The 13,713-nt window shown below is 54.1% G+C and overlaps 1 protein-coding gene across 2 annotated transcripts; it reads left to right on the forward strand.

The window, feature by feature from the left end:
- Window positions 1-83: 83 nt before the first annotated feature.
- Window positions 84-13,280, forward strand: DDRGK1 (DDRGK domain containing 1). Of its 2 annotated transcripts, XM_011943320.1 has the most exons (9): window positions 84-253; window positions 1,370-1,573; window positions 4,377-4,489; window positions 4,729-4,830; window positions 8,260-8,382; window positions 8,745-8,783; window positions 11,800-11,856; window positions 12,396-12,444; window positions 12,815-13,280. In XM_011943320.1, exons 1-9 carry the CDS (start codon window positions 163-165, stop codon window positions 12,979-12,981), a joined length of 945 nt encoding a protein of 314 aa, XP_011798710.1. In that variant the 5' UTR covers window positions 84-162; the 3' UTR covers window positions 12,982-13,280. The 2 variants fall into 2 exon arrangements, with proteins under 2 accessions (XP_011798710.1, XP_011798709.1); XM_011943319.1 differs by lacking the exons at window positions 11,800-11,856; window positions 12,396-12,444; window positions 12,815-13,280 and having other exon boundaries at window positions 8,745-10,229.
- The last annotated feature ends 433 nt before the right edge of the window (window positions 13,281-13,713 follow it).

Raw genomic sequence — 13,713 nt, forward strand, 5'->3', positions numbered from 1 at the left:
AGACTCCGTCTCCAAAAAAAAAAAAAAAGAAAAAGCCTCTCTGTGAAGTACGGCTGGGCGGGGCTCCGAATAGTGGGTGGAGTCTAGACTGGGGAATGGGGCGGGGCCTAGGAGATTACGGCCTTGGGGTGGACGCAGTGGTTCTGCACAGAGGGCCTCGTCATGGTGGCGCCCGTGTGGTACTTGGTAGCGGCGGCTCTGCTAGTCGGCTTTATCCTCTTCCTGACTCGCAGCCGGGGCCGGGCGGCATCAGGTAGGAGATGCCGCTGCGCCAGGGCTGGTGGTACCGGGTTTTCTGGCCTGAGCCTTTGTGGACCGTCGCGCCGCGGCTCCTGCGCGTGCGCATCTGGGCGGACGGGGCGCATGCGCATCCATGCGCGCGCGTCGTGGGCCCGCTGGGGCCTCCGCAGTGCCCTCCCTGGAACCGGTGGCCGCGCTGCTACCGCTTTCTCTCGATACCAAGCCAGAGTCTGGCCTCATCCCTCTCTTCATTCCCGGGAACTCCGTACCTCCAAAGGCCTCAGGCCCTGGCCGGCGCCCACTCCCATCCGTCACCGTCTGGGCCCTTTCCCTCTGCGCCTGTTAAGGTGGCCGCAGGGGTTTCCCATTCCTCCCAGCTTGGCTCCAGAGCAGGTGCCAGGAAGGGGGCATCTGAATATTTTCTGCCTGCCCCCTACGAGCTGGAGAAGCGCGAGACGGCTCCAGGAAACTCCTGAAGCTCTATCCTTTCCCGCCAAAGAGAGCGCCCACGCTCCCTCCCTAATCTGCTCCCCGATCAAAAGGCCGTGTCATTGGCCAGGACACAGAACAGATACACCCATCCTCCCTCTTCCCCCCCATTTCTGGTCAGCGGGCGGGTTTCTGTGTCTTCCTCCTCCCTGGGCCCACAAGCTGCCTCAGAGCACCTGCGCGCTCCCGGGGGCGGGAGGACCACGCTAAGGAAAGGCGGAGAGCTAGTGGGTCTTCCAGGGGGAGGCTGGGCTACCGCGGGAAGTGTACTCTCTGGTTGGGGAGCCAGATAAAACCACAGGTGGTGTTAGGCGAGAAATCAATGGATTCCTGCAGGGGGTACTCGATGAGAGCTGGGGACATCAGGATAGGGGACTCCTGACAGGCCAGCTGGAAAGATGGAGCTGGGAGAGGAGAGAAGAGTATTCATACAGGCCCGAGGGAAGGGCTGAGCCACCGCCTGGGACCAAGCTGTGGGTCTGGTGGAAAAGGCCTTGCCAGTCAGACTGAGAAGTCGGGCCTTTGTGCTGTGGGCAGCAGACTACTGAGCAGAGGAGGTGAGGCTTCCAGGCTGTCGCTCCTCCTGCCATGGGCCGGGCTGGGCTTCCAGGCAGCATTGTCATTTCTGTCTTCCCTACAGCCAGCCAAGAGTCACTGCACAATGAGGAGCTGGCAGGAGCAGGCCGGGTGGCCCAGCCTGGGCCCCTGCAACCTGAGGAGCCGAGAGCTGAAGGCAGGCCTAGGCGCCGGAGGGACCTGGGCAGCCGCCTACAGGCCCAGCGTCGAGCCCAGCGGGTGGCCTGGGCAGAAGCAGATGAGAATGAGCAGGAAGCTGTCATCCTAGGTGAGAGGAGCCTAGCCTGGTGGGGAGAGGGTCTGGGTTGGAGGGAGAGATAAAGGGGTCCCCAAAACTAAGTGGGGGAGTAGAGTATGAAGCCTCAGGGTAGGAGGGACGTCTGGGAGCCACACGGTAGAGTAGGGGGAGACTTGGGACCTGGCATTTGTTCCACTGGGTCAACCCCCTCTTCCTTCATCTTGGCTCTCAGTGTCCAAGCAGAGGGCAAGGGTCTTCAGATTGATTCAGAATGTTCCTCGATTCACCCCTTCTATCCTCGCACCCTTCCTGTTATGGGCACATTCATTCCCTGAGGATTTCACCCTAGAGGCAGAGTGTCTGGAGTGGGGTCACCCACAACCCCAGGAAAACAGTTTAAAGGTGGAGACATTCTGTTGACACAGAGGTCTCCATATCCCTGCTTCCGGGAGACCAGGAGAGCCCTCACGATTGTCTTCTCCAGTACTTGGACAGCTGGCTTGAGCCTGAGGAGGGGGCGTCTGGGTCTTTCTCAGAAACTGGGGGCATTTGAGGCTTTTGCCTTGTACCCTTGGGGATTATCCCTTTAGCTCACAAAGAGGCCCTTACTTTGCCTACCTTTTGGCTCAGACTTGGGTTCAGAGACCCTTGCTGCACAGGCGTCAGTAGGTCTTTAACTTGCAGCTGGCCCTGAGGTGGTCATGGTGTTGGGACTGTCTTTTCAGCCAGGCTTTGGTGGGCAAAGGGATAATCCTAGCCAGGGACTAAGCCCAGAATCCTCAGCAACTCCTGACTGTGGTGAGGAGGATTTCAGATTTGAGGCAGGATAAATTTCCCCATAGGACTTCCCTTCTCTGGGGGCTTGGCACCAGGGACAGAAACCAGAGAACTCTGGAGTTCATTAGCCAGGATATTTAAGGTACATTAGGTGGGACCAGTATTCAAAGATAAAAAAACCCTTCTTGGCCGGGCGCGGTGGCTCAAGCCTGTAATCCCAGCACTTTGGGAGGCCAAGACGGGCGGATCATGAGGTCAGGAGATCGAGACCATCCTGGCTAACATGGTGAAACCCTATCTCTACTAAAAAATACAAAAAATTAGCCGGGCGAGGTGGCGGGTGCCTGTAGTCTCAGCTACTCGGGAGGCTGAGGCAGGAGAATGGTATAAACCCGGAAGGCGGAGCTTGCAGTGAGCCGAGATCCGGCCACTGCACTCCAGCCTGGGTGACAGAGCGAGACACTGTCTCAAAAAAAAAAAAGCCCTTCTTGGGCCAGGCGCAGTGGCTCATCCCTGTAATCCCAGCTGAGACAGGCGGATCACAAGGTCAGGAGATCGAGACCATCCTGGCTAACACAGTGAAACCCCATCTCTACTAAAAATGCAAAAAAAAAAAATTAGCCGAGCGTGGTGGCGGGTGCTTGTAGTCCCAGATACTCAGGAGACTGAGGCAGGAGAATGGTGTGAACCCGGGAGGCGGAGCTTGCAGTGAGCCGAGATCGCGCCACTGCACTCCAGCCTGGGTGACAGAGCGAGACACTGCCTCAAAAAAAACAAAAACAAAAACAAACCTCTTTGCTAATGCCTCCCCCATGCTGTATTCTGGCTCATCAGCCACAGTACTTTAAATATCCAGGCAGCCCTATCTGTGACCCCGAGACACTTGCATATTTTAACCTGATACCTCCCTTTTTATGACTGTGCAATATCTAAAGTTCTCATCTTTTTTTGTTTTTGTTTTTGGGACAGAGTCTCGCTCTGTCACCCAGGCTGGAGTGCAGTAGCGTGATCTCGGCTCACTGCAAGGTCCGCCTCCCGGGTTCACACCATTCTCCTGCGTCAGCCTCCCGAGTACCTGGGACTACAGGTGCCCGCCACCATGCCTGGCTAATTTTTTTTGTGTTTTTTTTTTTTTTTTTTTTTGAGGCGGAGTCTTGCTCTGTCGCCCGGACTGGAGTGCAGTGGCCAGATCTCAGCTCACTGCAAGCTCCGCCTCCTGGGTTTACGCCATTCTCCTGCCTCAGCCTCCCGAGTAGCTGGGACTACAGGCGCCCGCCACCTCGCCGGGCTAGTTTTTGTATTTTTTGTAGAGACGAGGTTTCACCGTGTTAGCCAGGATGGTCTCGATCTCTTGACCTCGTGATCCGCCCGTCTCGGCCTCCCAAAGTGCTGGGATTACAGGCTTGAGCCACCGCGCCCGGCCATTTTTTGTGTTTTTAGTAGAGACGGGGTTTCACAGGATGGTCTCGATCTCCTGACTTCGCGATCCACCCGTCTCGGCCTCCCAAAGTGCTGGGATTACAGGCTTGAGCCACCGCGCCCGGCCATTTTTTGTGTTTTTAGTAGAGACGGGGTTTCACCGTGTTAAACAGGATGGTGTCAATCTGACCTCGTGATCTGCCCGCCTCAGCCTCCCAAAGTGCTGGGATTACAGGCATGAGCCACTGTGCCCGGCCCTGTTTTTGTATTTTTGATAGAGATGGGGTTTCACCACGATTGCCAGGATGGTCTCCATCTCCTGACCTCGTGATCCGCCTGCCTCGACCTCCCAAAGTGCTGGGATTACAGGCGTGAGCCACCGCGCCTAGCCCAAAGTTCTCATCTTTTCCCTTGCCCTGTGGGCCGCTCACCATTCTTCCATCCCTGCATATTCATGCACCCTCACACACACATGCGCTTATGGCAGATGCCTCTGGAGGGCAGAGCTGGGTTAGTGACATTTGCAGATGGGTGGAAGGGGACCCCCCCTATTAGAAGAGGGACGAGGGATTGGGGATCCATCATCGTCAGTCCTCTCTGGTCAGAACCTGAACTGTCTTTCTTTGACCATACCCAGCCCAGGAGGAAGAAGACATCGAGAAGTCAGCGGAAACTCACGTGTCAGGGAAAATTGGAGCTAAGAAACTGCGGAAGCTGGAGGAGAAACAAGCGCGAAAGGCCCAGCGTGAGGCAAGCCAGAGGGATGGGATGCAGCTCTGAGAAGTGGGAAAGGGCCCTGCCTTCCTTTTCCCCTAAGGCAGACTCAGGGCTCCTTGCCTGCTGGGCTGGTGCTTGCTGCTTCCCTGACTCTGTCTTCTGCCGCCTGGGTCTGTGCCCTTGCCCAGGCATTGCCTTCCCTAGTCTGTCTGGGAGGTGGGCACACTCTAGCTGGGGGTGAGGGATGTGCCCCTATGAAGACCTCTCTCCAGGCAGAGGAGGCTGAACGTGAGGAGCGGAAACGACTCGAGTCCCAGCGCGAAGCTGAGTGGAAGAAGGAGGAGGAGCGGCTTCGCCTAGAGGAGGAGCAGAAGGTGAGGTCAGCCCCGACCCTGACTTCTTTCCCTTGACCAGGCAGCCTTGCTTCTTATGCAGCTCCTTGGCACCTCCAACATAGAAGGTGGGCCATAGATCTGGCACAAGGGCAGGTTCTGGTTTATTTGGTCCCTAGGCTCCAGCACAGCCTGGAAAAGCAGCTGCTGAAAAGCAGAGCCTGGAGTGAGGATTCTTGTGCACATGACTATTGAACTTTCAGAGAGCATGTGAGGAACGCTTGGCGGGCAGGGCAGCTGGGCAAAGAAAGCCAGGAGAGGAGGAAAAGATGGCAGAGAGGTGATGGGAGTCTGGATGCTGAAGGCCTTGAGGCCGTTAAAGATCATTGTAAGAGATGGTGGCTGCATTGAGGGCCTGGCATAGAGGAGGTGCTCAGGGAATGGGGACCACTGCAGTAAAGGTGACTAATGAACATTTGTTTGCCAGATGCTTCCTTTGTTCTGAGAACCAGGTTTCCAAAAAAAGGAACAGCATAAAAACGTCGGGTACGTAGGGTTAGAGCCAGGGCTGCCCTAGCTGGGAAGACCTGTGACCTCTGACTGGTCTGTTGTCCCAGGATCCTGGATGTGGGTGCTGTGGCTGATAAGCCAGAATACAGCATGGGGGAGGAATTAGCAGAGAGGGTGTTTTACCTTTCTGAATATTTGTCCCACTTAATGTACCTTAAATATTCTGGCTCTTCTCCCCTATAACCAGTTTCCCTTATCCTTAACATCTTACCTCACTTTAATACATTCCTCACAACTAATATTGACACATTATTAGTAACTAAACTCTAACATTATTCAGATTTTTGTTTATTGATTGATTAGGGCAAGTCTTGCTCTATTGCCCAGGCTGGAGTGCAGTAGCACGATCTTGGCTCACTGCAACCTCTGACTCCCAGGCTCAAGCAATCCTCTCACCTTAGATCCCCCTCCCCACAAGTATCTGGGACTATAGGTGTGCACCACCATGCCTGGCTAATTTTGTGTGTGTGTGTGTGTGGAGATTGGGGTTCACCGTGTTTCCCAGACTGCTTTTGAACTCCTAGACTCAAGCAATCCTCTTCCCTTGGCCTCCCAAAGTGCTGGGATTACAGGTGTGAGCCACTGTGCCCAGCCTTAACAATTTTGAGGAGTCCTGGGCAAGTAGTTTGTAGAAGGTCCCTTAATTTGAGTTTGGTTGTTTTTCTCATGGTTAGACTGGGGTTACGGATCTGACTGAAGAAGACAATAAGTGAAGTTCCATCTTCAGTGCAACATACTAAGCACGCAGGTTATCCCCTTCACTTATCCCTAATGTTAACCTTGGTCGCCTGGCTGCGGTTTTGTTTGCCAGCTTTCTCCGCTGTAATGTGACTGCTTTTTTCCCCTCTTCCCATATTTCTTTGGAAAGAAGTCACTGTGCACAGCCCACACTTAAAGGTTGGGGAGTTGGAGTTCTTACATAAATTATTTGGAAATCTCTTACAGGAGATATGTCTCTTCTTCCCTATTCATTACATATTAATGCAGACTTTTTTTTTTTTTTTTCTGAGATGGAGTCTCACTCTGTCACCCAGGCTACAGTGTAATGGCTCAATCTGGGCTCACTGCAACGTCTGCTTCCCAGGTTCAAGCGATTCTCCTGTCTCAGCCTCCCGAGTAGCTGGGATTACAGGCACCTGCCACCACACCCAGCTAATGTTTATATTTTTAGTAGAGACGGGTTTCACCATGTTGGCCAGGATGATCTTGAACTCCTGACCTCAGGTGATCCGCCCGCCTCAGCCTTCCAAAGTGTTGGGATTACCAGCATAAGCCACTGTGCCTGACCAGCCATTTTTTTTATATCTGTATAGACTCATGAGTATTTATTTTGTACTTTATGTTGTAATCCAGTAACATGTTATTTATTAATTTATTTTATTTTACTTTATTTTATTTATTTTTTTTGAGACGGAATCTTGCTCTGTTGCCCAGGCTGGAGTGCAGTGGTGCGATCTCAGCCCACTGGAAGCTCCGCCTCCCAGGTTCACGCCATTCTCCTGCCTCAGCCTCCCAAGTAGCTGGGACTACAGGCACCCGCCATGCCTGGCTAATTTTTTTGTATTTTTAGTAGAGATGAGGTTTCACCATGTTAGCCAGGATGGTCCGGATCTCCTGACCTTGTGATCTGCCCGCCTCGGGCTCCAAAAGTGCTGGGATTACAGGCGTGAGCCACTGCGCCCGGCAACGTGTTATTTATTGTGTTGTTCAGATTGTTCCAGCTTTGACCACTGGGAGCCGTTTCATTTGGCTCTTGTGTACCTTTAACACACACTCGTCGTTTTGTTTTTTGAGTACTTAGTTTCTGGCACTGCAAGATGCCCCAGACTCATCTTGTATATTACTTGCCCCAGCTTTAGCTTTCCGTTTGAAGAAAATTTTTCTGAGTGCTCTGGAAAATGTGTTGGGTTGAGGGAGGCTGTTGTACCAGGTGGTAGTGGTGATGGAGCAACATAGACAGACCGGGGAGTTTCCTGGAAGTTCGAGAAAGAACTGGTCAATAGGACCTCATTTCTGACCAGTTGGCTGTGTTGATTCACCGAGCCAGGGACCCAGGAGGAGGTCTAAGCATAGAAGAGCAGGTCCTAGGGTCTGTCTGCTGCCTGTGAGATGGCCCAGTAGGTGTGTCACATGGACCATTGTGTGTTTGGGAGAAGAGATTCGGGTGGGGATACAAGTGTGGTAGTCACTGGCAAGGAAGGGGTTGATGCTTTGGGCATGGGCGAGGTGGCCCAGAGAATGTGGAGGAGAGAGAAGAGGCAGGGCTGAATGATGAAGGAGGCGGGAAGAATGGCCCAAGGAGCAGGAGGAAATCCAGGAGAGGGTGGGATCTGGAAGCCAAGGGAGGAAAGAAGGATCACTGAGAGGACAGGCATATGAGACCTGAAGGTTGTCCCTTGGGTTTGGTGAGTGGAAGGCATGGGTGAGACTGTGGCAGGAGTTGTTTCGTAGAACTGGGAACACAGAAGCCAGACTGTAGTGGGCTGACTGGGTGAGTGGGTGGTGAGGAAATGCAGGGTTCACATTTGCTCATCAGGTTTGGACATGACGGGGCATGCTTAATGAGTTACACAAGGAGAGGATTGGACAGGTGATTGGAGGGTATTGTAGAGTGGGGTCATGGTGGGGTTTTCAATAGATTTTTGCTAAGATCCCCTGAGCATGGAGGGCTGGAGCAGGGGCTGAGCAGCATTTGTCCAGGTGATGATGCAACTGATGACAAGAGGGGCCTTGGCCCATTGTTCAGCTTGGGGGTGGAGGAATGGGGGTCTTGAAGGAGCTCTGTCTCTGAGAAAACGCTAGGCTGTATGCGCTGGTGTCCTGCAGGGGTAGCAGCAACCAGAACAGGGATGGGGTGGGCACCTGCCCCCGATTCCTGACTTTTGCCTCCTGTGTCCATAGGAGGAGGAGGAGAGGAAGGCCCGCGAGGAGCAGGCCCAGCGGGAGCATGAGGAGTACCTGAAACTGAAGGAGGCCTTTGTGGTGGAGGAGGAAGGTGTGGGAGAGACCATGACTGAGGAACAGGTGGGCGTGCTGCCCCTGGGAAGCCCCTCTCTGCATCCATCAGTGCAGCTTGTGCCAGACCCAAGGCTAGCCACCCCATCCCAGACGCTCCTGGCCAGGCAGTGAGAGGTGGGTGGGTGTCAGTACCAGCAGGGTTTAGCGGCCAGAGGCCTTGTCCTCAGCAGAGGCTGGTGCCTCTGAAACCCTTACCCTGGAAGGCTCTGCTGCTTGTGTAGGCAAGTGGTACATGCAGGTGGTCGGGCGGGCCCAAGGCAGGCTGCAGGCAGGTGGCCCTCAAGTGAGCAGGTGGTGCTTGGGTGGATGGGTACAGAACCCTGTGGCCTTGCTAGGGGCTGCTCATCCTGATTTCTCTGCTTCTCTAGTCCCAGAGCTTCCTGACAGAGTTCATCAGCTACATCAAGGTAAGCAGCCACGGAACAGAGCCTGAATGTCAGCTCCCTGCCTGGTGTGTGCAGGTTGGATGCCTCCAGCGGGGGCTGCAGGCAGTGCATTCAGGCTCATGCAAGAGTGGGCAGGGGGGCCTAGAGGGGCAGAGCTGCAGGGTCCTGGCCAGGAGCATTTCTCCCCACTCCAACCCCGAAGGTGGAGAAGGACCTGGGTCTGTGTGGGACGTGCAAGCCTTTGATCACTTCCTCACACTCAGTTTGACAGTTTCCCTGCTCTTCAGACCCCACGCTCAGTGAGTCAGTGTGTTTTCAAGTCTCTTCACATGTGTTTTCTGTCAGTTCTGTCACACTGAGGCTCCGCTGAGTTGAAACAAGCATCCTCTGCCATGTGCTCCTGACTGGGAACTTGGGTCTTTCAGAGGAAACAGGATGGTGTTTCCTTTGGAGTCTAGGGTGGGGCGGCAGTGTGTCCCCTTCTGTCTGCAGCCACTGCGCAGGCCGCCTCGATGCTGCTCCAGGTTGCATAAGCACATCCTACTTTGCTTTGCTGCTAAGCAACTTCTCTCCCACGAAGGATGCCATGAGGGGAGAGGTTTTCAAGTGCAACTCAGAGGTGCAGAGGCGGCTGAGGGAAGGAGTGCAGAGGGAGCGGGGGCGGTGGTGGGGGTGCTACTAGGGGCTGCCAAGGACCCAGGGCTTGCATAATCCTCCCGCCACCTCTCCTGAAAGAGAGCAGGGTTTAGACGCCTGCCGGCAGTGAGGGACTGGGCTCATAGCCTTGAGTCTGGGGTTCCTAAGTGGGGGAAATGCTGGCAGCTTTGACAGGGTCCTGTCTGCTCAGGCTGTGTGCACTCCCCTCTCATGGAGCCCTTTCTCTACCCTGGCAGACTTGATTAGGGGCTGCGACCAGGCAGAATATCTCTCACACTTGCCTGCTGCTGTTTGGAACTTGTCCCCGCCTACCCAGTAGGCAGTAAGATGGTCCTGAAGCCCCTTCCCTGGAAGCCTTCCCAGGTGGAATTAGAGGAGGGGGTCAGCTTCAGCATCTCCCTTTACTCTGCAGAAACCAGAAGAAAGGTCCCCAGTTCTTGCCCTCACTTTTGGTGGCTCCCTGGAGGTACCATTCTCTGGGAGTTCTCCAAACTCTTTTGGAGCTTAGAAGTTTTTCCAGCTTGTCCGGGCACAGTGGCTAACGCCTGCAGTCCCAGCACTTTGGGAGCCCTAGCGGGCGGATCACTTGAGGTTAGGAGTTTGACACTAGCCTGGGCAACATGTTGAAACCCCATCTCTGCTAAAAATACAAAAATTAGCCAGGCATGGTGGTGCACACCTGTAGTCCCAGCTACTCAGGAGGCTGAGGCAGGAGAATCACTTGAACCCAGGAGGTGGAGGTTGCAGTGAGGCAAGGTGGTGCCACTGCACTCCAGCCTGGGCAAAAGGGTGAAACTCCATCTCAAAAAAAAAAAAGTTTTTCCAGCCTGTGCTAGCTAATCCTTCTAGAGCTGCTATCTTACAAAGAAAAGGAGGACTTCTGAAATTCAGTCTGTCTGCTCTCCTCCTTGCTCCAAAGGGATGGGCGTTTTTGCCTTAAGATTTCAGAACTGGAGGAACATGCCTGCACCCAGCATTGTTTATGAGAGGTGTAGGATTCACTCGGTCTTGTTCCATTCTCCTGTCTGACCATGGCTGGGCTTCCCGCCGCCGCCTCCCGAGTAGCTGAGACTGCAGTTGTGTGCCTCCACACCTAGCTTGTTTCATCAAACGTGTTTTGGCCCCAGCAGCACCTCAGCCCAGGTCATTGGGGAGCACCTGGGGTGACTTCATGTTCTTGCACCACACTGTCACTGAGAGCCCACTGCCTGATCCCTGTTTTGTAGGTAGAGGCCAGCTGACCACGTCACCTTGTCCTTGCCCATCCTGGCCCAACTGCCTCTCGCTTGCCTTCCTGCTTGCAAATACGGCTTGGCATTTCAAACAAGTCACATGCTATCTGCAGTCAGGGAGGTGTCACCATATCAGTCCTCCCCCAGCTCATTTGAGGTAGAGGATTCACAGAAATGCAAAAGAACTGTCTTTTCTCAAGTCCTGTGCTGTCTGTTGGGGTAGTGGGGGCAGGTGCCTGTGTGGACACAGCAGTGGACCCTTCGCCGCACCCTTGGGAACTCAGGTTTCTACTGAGGATATGAGGAAGCACTTGGAGCGTGGAACACGGCTGTGCTGGAAAGCACTCAGCGGTGTTAGTGACAGTGATTTTAAGGGTGGGCTCAGTGCCTCAGATGGTATGAAGAGGATGGATAAAAAGTGTGGGTGTGTCAGGTTGTGGGGGACCAGGCCAGTGGGGCGGCAAGCAAAGGCAAGGCAGGAGTGGGTCCCCACGGCCTCTACTGAGAGACCTTGGCTTGCTCGGGCCTTTATCTGCTTCTTGTCCATGTACTCACCTGTCTCACCAGCCAGACTGTGAGCTCCAGGGCGGGGGCTATGGCTTGTTCAGCATGTGTCCCTCATACCTTTTCAGGGCCTTGTTCTAGTAAGTCCTCAGCAGACATAAGTCCTGGTGACAGTTATTTAAAATAGCTTTTGGTGACTCTCACCGCCTCCTTCCTCCCTATGGTGTGTCCCCTTCAACTTGTCCATGATGTTAAAAAGAGATGGCTGGATGCAGAGGATGGTGGCAGCTGTGCTCTGATTCCACTCATGCGTGTCTCAGAGTCCAGGACAGGGCCCGTGAGGCAGGTGGTTGTTTTGAGTAGATTCCTTCCTTGCAAGAAGGGGAATGAGAGGGTTTATGATTGTGCGGGTCTCTGTCAATGGGTGGTTGTGAGAGAGAGAGAGAGGGAGTGTGTGTGTGTGTGTGTGTGTGTGTGTGTGTGTGTGTGTGTGTGTGTCAGGGGAGCAAGGCTGTCCCACAGGAGTGTGTACAGTGTTTATCCAGCCACCCAGATCAGATCAGAATGCGAACCTGGAGGGTGCCCATGCCTAGGGGGATTTGCCCAAGCTCAACCTCTCTCTCTTTTCCTCTTTCTTTTTGTAGCAGTCCAAGGTTGTGCTCTTGGAAGACCTGGCTTCCCAGGTGGGCCTACGTACTCAGGTAAGCCCTGGAACGTGGCCTGCTGTGTGCAGTGTGGCCAGGGGTCTGTGTGACTAGCAGAGAGGACCTGCCCTAAAGACAAGAGTCTTGATGCACCCTCTACCCTGTCCCCAACCAAGAGTGAGTAGTGCACAGAAGTCTCCTGGCACCCTAGGAATCCTGCATTTTTAATGGATGGAAGAACAGGCAGGAAACAAACAAAAAAAAATCCAAACCCCATCACTCTGCCAGCCCCTGTGACCAAAGCAGCCCAAATCAGTTACCTTGACAACTCTCTTGCACAGACTGCACCAGCCTATGTTGCAAACATTACCACTGCCCTGCTTCTAACAGGAGAGATCCTCTTTTGGGGGTCTTGCAGGGCCCAAGACCAGAGCCCCTTCTACCCAGGGCCCTTCCAAAGGCAAAGCACAGAGTCACATTTAGGGGCTGGCATGAGAACGACATAAAGAGATTTGGCTGTAGTGGGAGGGAGGTTTCAGTGCTTTTTCTGGGAACATTGGTGCCTATCTCTACTCTGAGAATTGTTCTCCTCATAGGACACCATAAATCGCATCCAGGACCTGCTGGCTGAGGGGACTATAACAGGTGAGAGGATAAGAGCCAGTCACTGCAGACCTGGCCTTGGAGAGTGTCTAGCCACAGGGGCTGCAGGGATGTGCTGCAGAGGCAGGATGACCACCCAAGGTCAGGGGAGGGGTGTGCAACGAGGGGCTTTGAGTAGTTGGATGCAGTTACAAGGAGGACGTGCCAGGGCCTGGAGATGGTGGCAGTGGGAGAGGACAGACAGGGCAGCCTGATTCGACTCTCCTAGCAGGACTGGATGCAGCTGGGAAAGGCCAGGCAGGCAGGAGGCCTGAAGGGCCCTGAGCCAGCTGTGAAGGAGTAGGTGGGCATTCTCAGGCCAGATGGGGAATGCCCAGGAGGCCTCAGCCCCACAACCTGCATGTCCCCACAGGTGTGATTGACGACCGGGGCAAGTTCATCTACATAACCCCAGAGGAATTGGCCGCCGTGGCCAACTTCATCCGACAGCGGGGCCGGGTGTCCATCGCCGAGCTTGCCCAAGCCAGCAACTCCCTCATCGCCTGGGGCCGGGAGCCCCCTGCCCAAGCCCCAGCGTGACCCCAGTCCTTCCCTCTTGGACTCAGAGTTGGTGTGGCCTACCTGGCTGTACATCTTCATCCCTCCCCACCATCCTGGGGAAGTGACAGAGTGTGGCCAGGCAGTTATAGATTAAAGGCCTGTGAGTACTGCTGAGCTTGGTGTGACTTGGTGTGGCTTGGTGTGGCAGAAGGCCTGGGCTGGGATCCTAGATGAGCACGTGAAATTTAGGCCTCAGAATGTATCTGAGAGGTGGGGAGGGTCCCTTGGAAGCTGGTGAAGTCCTATTCTTATTATGAATCCATTCATTCAAGAAAATAGCCTATTGCACATTTACTCTGTTCCTTTGTGCCCTGCAAGCCCTGCCCCCAAGACCTAGATAAGGTCTTTCTCTTCTGCCCCCACTCAAATTAGAAGTGGGGAACCTCTTGGGCCACATCTCTGTTAACTGGGAAAGGGAGGTCTCATGGGTGTTTTTTAACAGATTAGGAGCCCTAAGTAGGGCTGAGAGCCAGTGGGGAGAAGAATTAATGAGAAGCATCAAGGATAGAGTCCTAGGGAGCATCAGCCTTTAAGAGGGAGGGTGGGGGGTCAGTGAAGGACAGAGCCATTTGCAGGGCAGGTAGAAGGAAGGAGAGGACCTGCTTGAGCTGGCTATAATTGTGCAGCAGAGGGACATTGCTCATATGGGAAGTCACATGAATTCAACTCTACATCCTTGACAAAAAGTTTAAATGGTGTGGGTGATTCCAC

Source organism: Colobus angolensis, unplaced genomic scaffold, assembly GCF_000951035.1.
Source record: "Colobus angolensis palliatus isolate OR3802 unplaced genomic scaffold, Cang.pa_1.0 Scaffold219, whole genome shotgun sequence".
In the NCBI taxonomy this organism is placed as follows: Eukaryota; Metazoa; Chordata; class Mammalia; order Primates; family Cercopithecidae; genus Colobus; species Colobus angolensis.